This window comes from Acanthopagrus latus, chromosome 23 (genome assembly GCF_904848185.1).
Source record: "Acanthopagrus latus isolate v.2019 chromosome 23, fAcaLat1.1, whole genome shotgun sequence".
NCBI classification, from domain to species: domain Eukaryota; kingdom Metazoa; phylum Chordata; class Actinopteri; order Spariformes; family Sparidae; genus Acanthopagrus; species Acanthopagrus latus.
The window spans coordinates 1,275,242-1,290,733 of record NC_051061.1 but is presented as its reverse complement, the minus strand read 5'-3'; the positions used below and the strand labels follow the sequence as shown (position 1 = coordinate 1,290,733).

General features: G+C 39.6%; 1 protein-coding gene across 1 annotated transcript; it reads left to right on the top strand.

Moving 5' to 3' along the window:
• LOC119014389 (pyruvate dehydrogenase (acetyl-transferring) kinase isozyme 2, mitochondrial-like) lies at positions 1-9,999 on the top strand. Its single transcript, XM_037089506.1, has 11 exons — positions 1-276; positions 1,267-1,408; positions 3,422-3,493; positions 3,647-3,834; positions 3,962-4,051; positions 4,879-4,956; positions 5,058-5,134; positions 5,749-5,847; positions 7,663-7,773; positions 7,863-7,976; positions 8,145-9,999. The coding sequence occupies exons 1-11, from the start codon at positions 147-149 to the stop codon at positions 8,286-8,288; spliced, it is 1,245 nt and encodes a 414-aa protein (XP_036945401.1). The 5' UTR covers positions 1-146; the 3' UTR covers positions 8,289-9,999.
• The last annotated feature ends 5,493 nt before the right edge of the window (positions 10,000-15,492 follow it).

The following is a 15,492-nucleotide window of genomic DNA, read 5'->3' as shown; positions in this document are numbered from 1 at the left end:
TCATGTGCGGAGCTGTAGATTGTTTACGCCAGCATCCCGTCCGCTAGCTGATCCCACTCACTGCAACTGGACTGTCCTCTGATTCCGAAGATTTCAAATATCGTCTCCATGTCCAGTTTTTTGATTCGCTGAATAGATTTGTGAGGATGACCAGCAAAATGAAGTTTGTCAGGTCTCTGGCGAAGGCTGCTGCGCTGGCCAACGTGCCCAAACACATCGATCACTTCTCCAAGTTCTCCCCGTCTCCCCTGTCGATGAAGCAGTTCTTGGATTTCGGTAAGTCTTGTCACACCTTGTTCACCGTTGGGCTGCAGATGTGGTTCGTCATCCATCAGAGAGAGAGAGTAGCGCTTGTCCTCTGATGATGCAGCTGTACCTAAACCTCACATTCTTTAAACAGTGTTGTATATTATTGTTTTAAGTATCATGTCATTGGTTCCATTTAGTTCGAACTCTTCAAATGTGTCGTTTATTAGGCTATGATATGTTATTATTATGTTCGTATGCACACTGCATACGAACATGAATCAAACTGAAGTAAGTGTTACATCTATAAAATCCCTGAGGTTGAACGGCTGGTAACACTTTATAATCACCATCATTAATAAATGGTACATTTATAGTTATTTAAAAGATGAGTTAATAGTTATTTTACTGTTAACAAACAATGAAATGTTTTATAAAACATTCATTAAGCAATTGCTTACTGTTGTAACAACTGATTTCTATAAATGGCTAATAAATACTCATCTCTAAACATAATTTATATATATGAACCTTAACAATTGTTAACACAATGGTTAATAAAGCATTTCATTGTGAAATAAATATTACCTAATGTTTGATTCACTATAAATGGACCATGTATTAAAATGTTACTGTAGTGCCTCTCTGTGCATTGAATCCTTGCTGTAGTGTTCAGCGGTCAGGAGGCATGCTGAGACAGTGCTGTGATAAAAGCTGTCTTTGTTGTCTCACTAGCCCGATTTCACAATCTCATCTCATCCCTGAAGGAGAACCAGTTTCTACTGATCCCATGTGGCATCAGAGCCAGAACAGTTCATTTTTAGATTGATTTATTTTATCTATCAGATAAAAATCTGATAAAGAAGACAGAGAGCAGAAGTTATAATTTGATACTGTACATACATGTTAATCTATGTATAATTTAGTCTGGCATGTACCCTTGATACTTAACTACATTTGACGTTTTCTTTTCAGTTTAATTTAGTAAACAGCATTGTAATCACACTGTGCATTCTGCAGGTTCCATCAATGCCTGTGAGCGCACGTCGTTTGTCTTCCTTCGTCAGGAGCTTCCTGTCCGTTTGTCCAACATCATGAAGGAAATTAACCTGCTGCCAAACCGGCTTCTGGCCACGCCCTCCGTCCAACTGGTCCAGAGCTGGTGAGCGATGTAGAACACTCAACTCATTGAACAATTGATGAATAATTAACTGAACTGAACTGAACTGATACCGATAGGCTGTCAGGCTATACATCACAGTCTACTCTTTGTCTTTTAGATATGTATGATGTTTGACCAGGTGTTTTCTCAGGTTAGGTGTGCTGCCCTGGTCATCTTTGTGTATCTAGCTCTCTCTCTCTTTCTCTCTATGATGGTACTCTAAAGATGAACTCTCTGAAATTGGCACTGATTGATTTCATGTGAATCAGTACTCGGTAATACCCATTAATAGATCAGTACCCTTAAAAGTACAAAGTTTTGGTAGCCAACCCTACCAACTGTTACTGCTTTCTTGCTATGAACATCAAGATAAAATACTGTTGCCTCACATTTCTATTTGTATTTACAGAAGGAGCTGAGTAGAGCATGTGTAAAACAATTCCTACCAAATGGCAATTAAAATGACTCTTTTTAAAGTGCATGAGCAAATTAATGTCTCTTTCCATCCTTGGTGTTATACATTGTGAGAACAGATCCTTCAGACTTGCAAAAAAACTTTCACACAGCCTTCATTCGCTCATTTAGTTCCACATCTTTAAGAGTTGCAAACGTCATTAATCTGAGTTCTATAAATAGCAGGCCAACACTGTACTGTGGGTATGGATATAATCAGAGATTACATTACAGAGGAGTGGTTGCTGTGAGGGTGGGGGGTGCTGAACTTTGTCCCAGTTCCTCCCCCCACTTTCCCCGCCTTTCTTCCTCTTTTCCTTAGCCCTGCCTGCTTGTTGTTGCAGCTGAAGGGAACAGCATGTTCAGATCTCAGAGCCCTCACTGCTGATTCAGTAATAGTGTCACATGTATGAACAGTAGATTGTGTAGTAAGAAAGGAGCAGTATATAAGAATATTAGTTCAAAGCTTCATAAATCAACGAAAATCCTGTGCACAATGTGAGGAAATTACAGTTTTGGTATTCTGTCAACGATGTCTTTGCATTGTGCTGCAGAGATATTTTCTAAACACCTAGCTCTGGGCTTGAACACCTCTTTCTCCAAGCAGTCCAACGCTCTTGTGCAGCGTAAAACACAGTATAAATACCAACATTCTCCTAGCATATCTGTTAGCTGCATGGCTAACAAGCTGACAACAAGCTAACAGTGGCTAAAGTCATAGATGTATAAACAGAATACAGTAAGCAGCAGTTAGCCGCTACTCTAATGATATGCTGCCCAGCAGGTGGCCAGTTCGTACATATTGCACCTTTATGTGATAGAATCTGATGTTGTAACAAAGCTGGAACAAGTATAAAGTGTATAAAGTAGATGAATAGGACTGGCTGAGTGAAATAAGACGAATAAAAGTGGAGACTGCTGTGGGACTTTCTTGACTCTTACTGTCACAGAATTAGCAGAGACAACAAAGTTGTTTCCCAAACAGCAGCTGAAAGGTCCATCAGGGAAATGTGATGTAAGAATGTTTGTAATGTAATGTAATGAATGTAATACATGAGAGGTGCAAAGTGGGGTTTTACATTTTATTTTGTTCATAGTCGTACTGAAGAGTAAGCTTGTTGACATATGATTTTAAGCTGTATGCTGATGCAAATGGACAAGGCTGTTAACACGAAGCCAAAGAGTGTCAAATACAAAGTTGCTCCTTTATGGTTCTGACTTTGTTTTTATTTTATAGAATCAGTTGTAGAACATGAGGCGTGCAGAGCAGATCTGTGTGCTGTTGCATTATAAAGAAACACACAACTGAATGAGCGTTAGTCTGTGATAAAAAGCAGCTGCTGCTCATGACCTGCTGAGAGATAGATCAACAGTGTGGCAGGACAGATGATGGGTGGAGCTGTTTCCTCTGCTCGGCCCGCTCCTCCCCTTCTCCCTCAGTTTTTTCTCGGCCTTGCTTGCCGCCCGGTGTAATGTACTGTAGCAGCGTTAATGTGTGTTGGCGTGTGTCTATCTGCCAAGCTGTAGCTACCATTATCTCCTGTGTTTGTGCTCTCTCAGGTACATCCAGAGCCTAATGGAGATCCTGGACTTTCTGGACAAAAACCCAGATGACCAGAGAGTCCTTGAGACGTGAGTGTAAAACATGAAGAAAAAAACGAATATGGAACTGGACAGGATGACGTTGATTTGACTTTCTTCTTTTGCTCTGAGCTAACCTTGTGCACCTGTCCTTCCTGTCCTCCCTTCTTCTTTATGTTACCCTGCTCTGCCTACCAACCCAAGGTTTGTGGAGGTCTTGGAGTCCATTAGGAACCGGCACAATGAGGTAGTCCCCACCATGGCTCAGGGAGTGATTGAGTACAAAGATTCCTATGGCCAGTATGACTCTGTTACTGATCACAACATCCAGTACTTCCTGGACCGCTTCTACACCAGCCGCATCTCCATCCGCATGCTCATCAACCAGCACAGTGAGCAACCAAACACACGTTTTATAGCCAGATTCAGTGAAGTTTAGATTGCATCAACCTGTTATACTCAGACATGACCAATAATTGATTATCACACAAGTCAAATTATGTTTCTTCTTTCTTGCAGCCCTCGTCTTCAATGGCAACATAAACCCCTCTCACCCCTACACCATTGGCTGTATTCACTCCATATGTGATGTGACAGAAGTTGCAAGAGGTAAGAGGAAAGAGGGGGGAGAAAGGCTGTCACAGGTCGTTTTGACCACTGCTAATTCCATTATGTTTTCATCACAATAATCATCATTTTACATTCATTGTCAACATGGCATGCTACTTAAATGCAGTATATTATTATACAGTAATAGATGGTGTATAACACAGGAGAACACTTAGTTGGTAGTTCAGGGGAGGCAGCTTGACACAAGACTGGGATGCCCATTAGACAAGGTGTGCAATGTCTCAGAGTGTCCAGATTACCCCAGACCTGAGTCAGTGCATGTTTAGTGTAATTACTTTCTTTGCCCAGTTGTTTTCCATACTGTTGCCAACTGTGGCAGAAGTGTTGTGTTGAAAGTGTTTTTGAATTCTGTTAATATTACTTAATAACACCTTTAATTTGGTATTTGGAGGTTACAGGTCACATAGAAAATAGTGGAAAACAATAGGGCCAGCCTGCTTGTCAGATCAGTGCATCTTGAAGAAGAAGCGCTTTTAAAAACCACAAAAAGCAAGGACTTAATTTTCCCATCTGTATTTTCACAGTAAATAAACTAGATCAGATGTCGCCGGGCTTCTCTGATAGAGGAACAAAACCTCTCACAGCATCAAATGAATTAGGTCGACAACTGGGACAGAGCTGGCAGTCTGCTCATCCAGTTTTGGCCGGTTTCAGTGTTTGAACAGAAAGTCAGAGCAGCTGGTTGTCATTCAACTCACTTATCAGCCGTAATGTTTACACCTTGTATTTATCATATCTGTCTATCTTTATGTCGGTTTTATTGTCCATACAGGGCAAAGAATACCGTTGTTTTCTTCTGTCTCTAGATGCCTATGAGAGTGCTAAGATGCTGTGTGAGCAGTATTACCTGGGAGCACCAGAGCTGGAGCTGAGGGAAATGAACGGTGAGACAATACACATACACATGAAACAATACACAAGCTCACGCTTTGTGCCAATGTGTGTGTGCATCAAGCGTTGACTGTTGTTTTGCTCTCTCCCCTAGCCAACAACATGAAAGAGCCCATCCAGATCTCATACGTCCCATCTCACCTATATCACATGCTCTTTGAACTATTCAAGGTAATAAATAGAAATGCACCTATGAACCAGAAATACATTTAAAATGCTGTAGGATATATGTCTACTATAAATAATATTACGGAAGCCTCCTTATAGGGCCACCTTGGGGACTTTGAAGAAACAGATAATTACAAAAATCTTAATCTGGCAATCGAAAAAGTTTTTTGCTATAATTTATCATCAAGAAGCAAATGATGACGGCCAAATATGATGGCTCTAGTATAAGTATCAGCATTCAGATTGATTCCCTATAAACCTTGCTTTCACTATGCTATTTTCTGTCTGCACACTGGGCAAAGAAATCTTCTTTGAAAATTGAGGCAAAGTGGCAACCTGGCACAATTCTGTCTGCTTTCACGTCAGCATTTTAGACTGAATGAATGAATAAAGTCTTGTTAAGATTTCCATCGTTGATTGTTGTAGGATCCAAATATTGCATCATATTTGCTCAATTGAGCCCAAATTAATTAATATTCCAACGTTGATTTATTGACATAATAGTAGATGAAATCTGCCTTTTGATAGAATATGAATATTAACCTTAATATGCAGTGTTCTGACACTACCCTGCTTGCAGAACAACAATTGATAACGCTCCCTGTTTCCTCTTTCAGAATGCCATGAGAGCAACCATAGAGACCCACGAGGCCAGCAGGACCCTCCCACCCATCAAAGTCATGATCGCCCTTGGTGGAGAGGACCTGTCAATCAAGGTGAGTGACTGCTTTGACGCAGGTTAGCAGCCCAGTCTCAGCCTCCACATTAAGCAAAGCTGTTTCTGTTTTCCATGTTGCAGTCGTATGAATGTAGAGAATCTGACAAGTTATCATTTCACCACTTCACCACAGTGACAATCCAGAGGAACATTAAATGCCGTATTCTTGGCTAAAACAACATATTTGATAATCGATTAGCTGCCATCAGACAACAGAATACGCTTTGCATTTAACCGCTTCTTCAGATTACCATTTAACAGTATAACATGCGACAACATGAGGTGTTGTTAATAATAATATTAAAATTAATATGTTTTTTTGAACATCACAAGTAAAGGGAAAAACAAAGCTTGACCCAAATTCTTTAGCCAAGAATAGAAACAAGAGTTGGCTCAGCTAAAACTTCTTTAGTCCAAAAAAAGAAAACTAATAATCGTCCTACTACTTTACTGAAGGATGTTACACATACTATTTGTGAACAATAAGGTGATTGCGTAATGTTGGTGACTAGAACAAATGCTTTTACTCCATTCTGGAGTGATGTATTTTCACTGATTGCTCTGTTGTTCTAATTACCCTGACTCACCTCTGTTCAGCTGCTTAATCAGGTTGCATAAAGTCCATAAACCCTCATTATCATCAAAGAAACTTAACCCACCCATATTTAGAGCCCACTCATTGACATCACTGGCTCCTGGCACAGCCTGCCCTCATATTGAAAGAGGATTAACTCTTGTTAACTGTTGTATCACACATGTAACCTTTGACTGCCACAGAAAACTTAATGTGGTTGTTAAGGGTGGACTTTCATTCATACACAAACTTGGAAACACACTTAAAACAGCTCATCGTGTCTCTGTTTTATGGTAGCGTGGTAACAAAGTTGAGGGTGTTCTCTCATTCTCACCCAGGGTTTGAGATATATATATATATATATATATATATATATATATATATATATATATATATATATATATATATATATATATATATATATATATATATATATATATATATATTCATATAATATTGCCAAATTTTATACAGTTTCTCTACAACATATCTCAGAATATACATTTTTTATTAAGGGAGTCAGGTGACTCTCCATGGAAGACAAGGAGTAGCCTATATATGTAACTGTAAAGTACTTTTGAAAATTTTGGTCATTAAATAAAATGTTGTAGTTGAAAAAACACAACTGGAATCCGTCAAAACAGTGTGTTTTACTTTGATGAGGCAAAAAACTGACACTTTTTTGAAGGAAAGAAATACCACAGTGCATGGTATTGTAGCAGTTTCAAAGAGAGTACGTTTAATGCCAGTGACTTCATTTCATACCGTGGTTAAGTCCACCACTCCCACAGACATACAGAAACCCACTTCTTGAAACAACTGCATCAAGTAGATCACAACAACAGTTCATAAATCTAAACTTGAAATGGTATGACAGCTAGCGTGCACCCCAGAGAGAGAGAGATCATTGTCACTGTCATTCATGAGAGAATATGGTGCGTAGTTCATCTGGAAAACATGTTTATTTAATTATTTATATCTTAAATGTAAGAACCATTATGTGGATAGATTCATCATCTGTGATTAAAAGAAATGTTTTGTGGTAAAGTATTGGGGAGCCTCAAACATCTATGATTTGACTGTTTTTCATGGGAGCTCTTACTGACTCCCATGTAACTCGAACCCTGATCTCATACTTTCATAGCGACTGAAGACTTGTTTCGGGTTGACATGTCTCCATCATGGCTGCTGAGCCTTCACTGTTGTGTTAACCTCCCAGTATTGTCTGTGTCTCTCTAGATAAGCGATAGAGGAGGTGGCGTTCCCTTCAGGAAGACGGAGCGTCTGTTCAGCTACATGTACTCCACAGCTCCCAGACCCTCCTTTGGAGACAAACACAGAGCCCCATTGGTGAGCAACTCACACACAAACACACACATTCAGACACAATATTAATACATGGGAAGAGCTAACGTGTGTGTGGATGTGTGTTTGTGCAGGCAGGGTTTGGCTATGGTCTGCCTATCTCTCGTCTCTACGCTCGCTATTTCCAAGGAGACTTGCAGCTTTACTCTATGGAAGGCACTGGCACCGACGCTGTTATACACCTGAAGGTAATACACGTGTGCAGCAACATGTGTTGCTTGATATGTGAAGGATAATATCAGGCCCCCATTGCTTTAGCTAATCGAAAACATGTTGGGCCTAGAGTAAGAACATACGCAAACAAAAAAAACAAGCTGTAAATTGTCCCTGCATTAAAGTTTTCTGTCTGTCTGTAGGCGTTGTCTACAGACTCAGTGGAGAGGCTGCCAGTTTTTAACAAGACTGCTCTGCGACACTACAAGCTATGTTTGGAGGCAGATGATTGGTGCGTTCCCTCCAAGGAGCCTCTGGATTTGGCTGTCTACCGTGTTGCCAAGTGATCCTGTCATGACCTGATAGAATTTTCTGACATGAACGCTTAAAAGCTGACCATAAAATGACACTTGAGGTCAGGGCATTGTGGGACCAGAACTATTCCTGTGGTGTGTGAGAGCCCAGGTGACCAAAAGTGGCCAAAGCGATCCAAGAGAGGACAGAGCAACATCCAGTTGTCAGTGAACTTCGTTATTGGAGCGTGCTTCTTCTTCCTGTATATGGCCTCCTGCCATCTGTGTGCTGTAAATATAGGAAGAGAAGAACAAGGTTGACATTCTGGCATTTTCTAACCAATATTGGGAATATGATTAAGAAGCCAGCAATCAAAAGTGGGTTCATAAGAGCTGAACAATCTGACACTGTCAGATCTGTGTTTAATTGATAAAGAACTGACCTTTCTTCTATGTCGCGGCTGAGCTAAGTTTAGCTTCATGGACGAGCTGCTTTATAACACTGAATACTGGACATCCAGATTCAGAACCCAAACAGGGACATGATTAAAACAAAGCTGTGATGTACTTCATTGATCAGCTGGGAGATTTCTCTGCTAGCTGTCTGTAATTTACACTCAGCTTGAACAACATGAGCTTGTGAGTAGCTTCTTGACTGGAAGTTAGCCCTAAAATAGATTGCTGGTACATAAAGAGTTTTCATTCTCTTGGTGTTTCTAAATAGCAAGAAGACATAGTCTTGTCTATCTTATCTAACTGATACAGGCCAGCTCATCAAATGTTATCAGTGACAGTCGTCCACATGCCATGTGAGTCAACGGTTTGCAGATTGATTTGATTCGGTCAAAAATGTAAATGCTTTGTTAAGATCACACGTCTCATGATAAGAATTTTTTTTCTTTCAATTTGTGATTCTTACTTGACTGTAACAGGTACAACTTTTGTAAAGGTTCCAACCATTTGCCAACATTTGGTTTGAAACTGTCACTTTTGTAAGAAAACTATCAAAGAAATAGAAGTTTGATAGCAAATGAGCTAGCACACAAAAACATTCAGATGACAGAAAGAGGTTGTGGAAGTTTTTTGTGGAGGGTTTTGTTTAGTCTTTATTACTATAATTCCAACCATAACCTCACACAGAAAAACACATTTGACCCACATGCTAGCTGTCTGTTTTACTTTTTCAACATTTTCTCAGGGTACAGCTGACTTTTACTTTTCAACATACCAGCAAGAGGTTTTCCTCAGAAACAATAAGTGCTTGTATGCATTGACTGAGATGTGCGTTTATTCATTTAGCCACAAGAAACTGAACAATTACTTGTGTGCCTGACCTGCTGTTTGAGTGTATCAATCAGTGGGAATACAATGCAAACATGTGTGACTTTGTGTTTATCTTCTCTTCTAAACTCCTGTTTTGTGGCCTTGTGCTTATTTAAGTTGCAGAACAAACAGATGTTAAACTGCTCAGTTACTGATGGCAAACAAGGATTAATCATTATTTGTTTAGAGCTTGGCAGCCACTATGACAATGAGAGTCATGTAAGCTTGTCTTGTGTGTGTGTGGATTGAGTGTGTGTGAAAATAATAACTGCCTCATATACAGTATATTGTGATTCACTATGTGTATTTACGTCATGTGACCAAAACAGTGTCATTTGAAGTGCCTTTATTCTCTTGTATAATTGAAGTGAACAGTTTTTATCAAAATAATTTTATTTTTTTATAAGGAAACTTTTGGAAATAAATTGAATCCTGAAATGAATTTGTCTGAGGTCCTTATTGTTATTATTATTATTATTATTATTATTATTATTATTATTATTATTATTATTATTATTATTATTATTATTATTATTGTGTGTGTGTGTGTGTGTGTGTGTGCATGTGTGTGTCTTTCCTCTTCAGAGGTTGTTTCGATTCAGTTCTGCTGATTCAGGCTTTGTGGCAGCGGTTAAGAGGACATCCTCCTGTCAGTCTGTGCATGTCTCACGGACCATGAACTGTACAGGGGGAAGGCTCAGACCTGAATACCGACCAATCAGAGACTGAGTTACATAATGGGGATATGTGTGTGTTCCGGTGTTTCTTTGTGTACCGACAGCACCAGGGTCAATATAAGGACTTTAACCTCCATGCAAGGTGTGTTTGTTGGGATTTCAAATATCATGCAATGTACACACACACGATGAGTGAGTGTGTGTGTGTGTGTGTGTGTGTGTGTGTGTGTGTGTGTGTGTGTGTGTGTGTGTGTGTGTGTGTGTCTGTCTGTCTGTCTGTCTGTCTTTCTGTCTTTCTTCTTGTTAAAGTAAGAGTGGAGGTGTTAGGTCATGAATAAGTGAAGCAATGGACTGACTCTTGGTTTGTAGTGTGGAGATGAGCGAGGTCGAGGTGCAGCTGCGGGAGACAGAGAGGTGGAGAGGGTGACTGATTGGCAGAGCTGGCACCCAGTTACATAATCACTCTCCATTTATGTGCAGTAGCATGCTGGACCTCAGATGGAGGAGGCATGGGAGAAGCTCAGGAGAGAAGAACTCACAGTGGTTGGATCCACCTTCTCTGCTCTCAGTGTGACATTCCCATCAGGCCATTGAATTGTAACAATTGGTTTTAATGTTGTGGCTGATCACAGCATACAATACTTTTATATGCATATTTATTAATGATGTATTGTAATGATGTAAGTGGAGTGCATGTATTTTCTCTAAATCCCAAAACCATAAAAAAAAAGCCTTGTTCTGAAAAGTGAACGTAAAAAGTCCCCAAATCAAAAGGTTTTTTAATGTTGTTATTGTCATCTAATACAATCTACAAACAGCAATCAGCTATTATTAACTATAATAACCATTAGCTATTTGGTCTTTTAGCCAAACACCCACCTCGCTCCCGTACTGCCAATTTCAACAGGATTTCTGGTTTACAGCGTAGGCCTGTCATGATCAGGGAAAACATATGGTGCATCTCCCATATATAGTCAGCAGCCAGCCAGTGAGCCTGTAATAGTGAGTTTAGTAATGGCATGCGAAAATCTTCCCTGTTGCAATTGCTGCTGGGTTTAGCTTGTCATTTGCTAAGCAATGGTTTAAATGTTACATACATGAAAGACATACAAAAATCCCCTTTGTCCCAGCTGCACCCTGGGGACGATCTGTGTGCTTCTCAAACGCCATTTTTGTCCACACGACGACACAGTGGCTTTGGTCTCAAGCCGTGGATTAAAAAAAATAATAATAATTACACACTTCTTACACTTATTGGCAAAGATGCCATGTTCCTTTATGTAAATGTCGGTCCAAATGTCCTATGAGACAAAACTAGACGTCTGCCATGAAAGAGATCCTAACCTGCACAGGCCAAATACATGATTTACTGCACGTACAAGACAGCAGGAAACACAAATACAAATGTACCCAAAGTCAGGTTCATGGCAGTCTAGTCCAGTTGTATAATGAGTGATCAAGCCAAAACCTGGCCCCTGTTACAGCATAGCATGGTTCATGGTTACTCTGCTCTGCATCTGTGCTTATCAATCATTGCCAAGTGTTTCTCTCAACCCTAATAATGTGTCTTGGGGTCCTGCAGACCCAGGCCTCCTTTAACAACTCAAAACCTGACAAACACATTGTTTTAACTTGATACTTCATTACATTTCCTTATTTCAAACAACAACTTAAAACACATTTTTTCTCCTATGACACGTTGCAAGTGTGCTGCAGAAGAAGCTGCATCGCACTGTGAAACCTGCTTTATACAATGGATTACACATTACTCTACTTCCCAAATGGCAAATAGGTCTGTTTGAATTTCCATTATTGGGGTTTTGAAACAGTTTACTCATGAGAGTTTTAACAAAGTGTTCAACCTCTCTGGGGTCTAGCTGACCTTAAACACATGGAACACAAATTCATGTGTCAGCTAACATTATTTGCACATACAGCAGAGGGTCTGGAGGATCCCACTAAATGAGGGGGGAAGGAAGGAACACAACAATGCTCTTCATCTCAAAAATGATGGCGATAAGAACACTTTTAAGCTCAACAGTGTGCCAATCTGCAGTAAACTGGCCTCAGCATGCTGAGCCAGCTGTCATGCAGAGCTGGAGTGTCCATGATAACCTGAATGGTATCCACTGGCTGTACTGGGTCATCGATTCAAGTTGTCTTTCCCCTGCAGTTTGTGTGATTATTGGCTGAGCAGTGACCCCTTGTGGTGAGGTTTACAAACGATTATGACAATGTATTTAGTAGATGTATTTTACATTCCTACTGTATGGGCTAAACAGTGGCAGTGATAATACATTATTAGTGACATCAAAAGTCATAACAGTAAATTGTATTGCAACTGTATTGAATATTGTTTTTCGTTTTCTGTTTTACTCACCTATTGTGTCTGTCTTATTTTTAGCCATTTTTTTCTGCGAGCCTCTTGTTTAATCTACAGAAGGCCACTCTGTGGTGGACTGAGAGCTGAACAGTCTGCAGACTGGACGTGCAGGGAGGAGGACGAGGGGCAGAATTAGTGTCATTCTAGATAACACCTCATATGTGCTCCATGATGACCTTTTGCAAATAAGCAGCTCATGATTACCTGGCTACTATTTTGATTTGAGATACATTTATTGCATTCAGTTTTTTCCACGAAAAAGCTTTAAGTTGCTTAATTATTTCCAGCATTTCTTATATCATTCTCATCATTCTTTGGTGTATTGGATGGCGTAATTTAGTGAGCCAGCAAATGCTATGATCTCTCAGATTTTGGAACAAGTACCCTCATTTGTCAACTACAAATAGCAGTGCCTGTGATTACCACAGCTATATTACAGTATTGATTAAGGGAGTTCCATTGTTCCAACCTAAACCCACTACCTGGGTTAACAGCAAGGGCTACAAATTAAAAATTGAGACCACATCACAAAATATGGATCTGGAGAAGTTTATTTCCCTTCTCATGAAGCCATGAACTAATCAGTACCTGCCATGTCATTCCAGTTTCACACAATTCACAGCTGTAGGTTCCTCATCTGAAAGAAGGTTAAAATAGTGTCTGAGTGCAAATGCAAAGACAACCTACGCAAAACACTTTCTACTTAGTTGCTGACCTGACCTGGACTCACTCCACATGAGCTACAGTACTAGGCACTGTAGCTCATGTGGAGCGAGTCCAACATTCAGTCTGCTGCCTCAGCCCAGTAACCAGTCAAGACATCCTCTTGGTGAGCACTGAAGACTGACCGACTGCCGTGAAGCCCACACAGGCCAGCTGTCTACAACCTCATTCTCTGGGGTTTTGTGATTTCCTGCTCAGTATCACATAACAGGGTATTTTCTTCTTATTCATTGGCAACATATCAGTGTGTACATGCACACAACTTTCAGTCAACTTCTTTCAGCCACAAACTTGGCATGCTAAAAAAACTGGAGTATGATAGAGAAAATGTGCCTAGTTGTCATTAATTTTAGTTGGAACAATAAATACATAAATAAAATCTTAATCTAGCTGTAGCAGCATAGTGATTCATCATTAGCATATATATCTTATTGAGGTTTGACCCAGCAGATGTAAAAAAAAAAAAAGGTAAGAGACAATCATGCTGTTTTATTTTTTGTCAGGTAAAATACTCCTTAAATAGACCTAGGTAGGTTCCTAATTTATCTATCTATCTTTTATGGTCTGAGCACAGTGGACAGAGTTATAAACTGTGCAGGAAGTCAGTCGATTTAAGGGAACACGGGGTCCTAGTATGAAGTCCTGAGAGGCAAGTGAAAAAAAAGGACCTCAGGAAGATTATCCTGTGCTTGATATTCCCCTCCCCCCTTTTTAGAAATAAAGACAGAGGCAAAAATGATATAGACCATATACTGTAGAGGCATTTCACATTATCACAATACAACACAACAGGTGTTTTAACCACCATTAGTTTGGGATCCCTCAACACAAGTTACATCATTCTAACTTCAACAGCATCTGTTCTAATCAAAGTAGAGAATCAGTGTGAAAACATACTCTTAAGTTACCAGAAAATCAGTGTTTGCACCGTAAAATCTACATACTTACTCACACAGCTGAGCCATTTCACATGGTTTCATCAACATTTCTTTCTGTTTGAAGTTAACGCTACACTGTGTGAATGGGAAACTACAGAACTAGGAACACTGATAATGAGAAACCTGGGAGCAGGCTGTTGAAACCGGTGTTTGTATGACCTGTGAAGTGTCACATTATGCTAATGCAGTGTGTCTTCTTTTACACATTGACAAAGGGAAATTTTGTGTTAGTGGTGTGTGTTGATGAATTTACTGAGTGAGTTTTGAGTGAATGATAGTTCATTCCGGGACAAACTGATTTACTCCTCAGTATAAGAATGATGTGGTGATTGCTCTTAATATTTAGAGACAAAAAAAACCCACACAGGACACAAATGGGAAATTTTGCATTAGCTTTTAATGTTTTTATGAAGTTTTGAGTTTTCTCTTTAAACTGAATTTGTTTGCGTTTCCCAGTAGTTCTGTGTTTTTTTTTTTTCTTCTCATTATTATTCATCTTTTCTTTATTTTCATTTATCCTATCAGTAAAGGAGAAGAGTTGCTCAGGTAAATCAGCATTCACAGTCAAACCTTCATATGTTTTAACAACAGAACTGTTTTTTTATAAGTCTCTTTTGCACAAATGCTGTTGAACTATTACAGTTTCACCTTTTTTGTTCTTTACATGTTCAAAAAATAGAAAAGGTAAATAATAAACATTCCATTGAAATATATTTTATACAGCTCTTGATTCTTTTTATTTTTTTTTTCTCTCTCAATGTAGAGACCATAAAATTAGATCCAGCATCAGTCTTTATAGAATAAACTCCGTTCAATGATGGAGGGAAGCCTCTCGTCTTTCCGTCTCTGTCATGCCTCTTCTTTTCTCTGCCTCTATTCAGTGGACACATATCATCAACCAGCCAGTGAACTGAGTGAACAGCTGCATCTGAACTTATGACAAGAGAAGGGACAGCAAAGATGGAACAAAAAAACCCAAAAAACAACAAAAACAATGAAAGGAGGTGAGCTGAACAGACAGGTGGAGAGACAGGTGATTCTCAAAGGGTGACACATAGAAATTGAATTACTCCACTTGATTTCCTAAACAAGCTCCGAACCTCAGTGCTTGGAACTTTTTTGAAAACCATGATTGGACTCATGAAACTGAGCCTGTTTTGCCTCCAGAGCATGATGGCGTCACACTCTGCTGCCCTGTGAAAAGTGACAGTGAA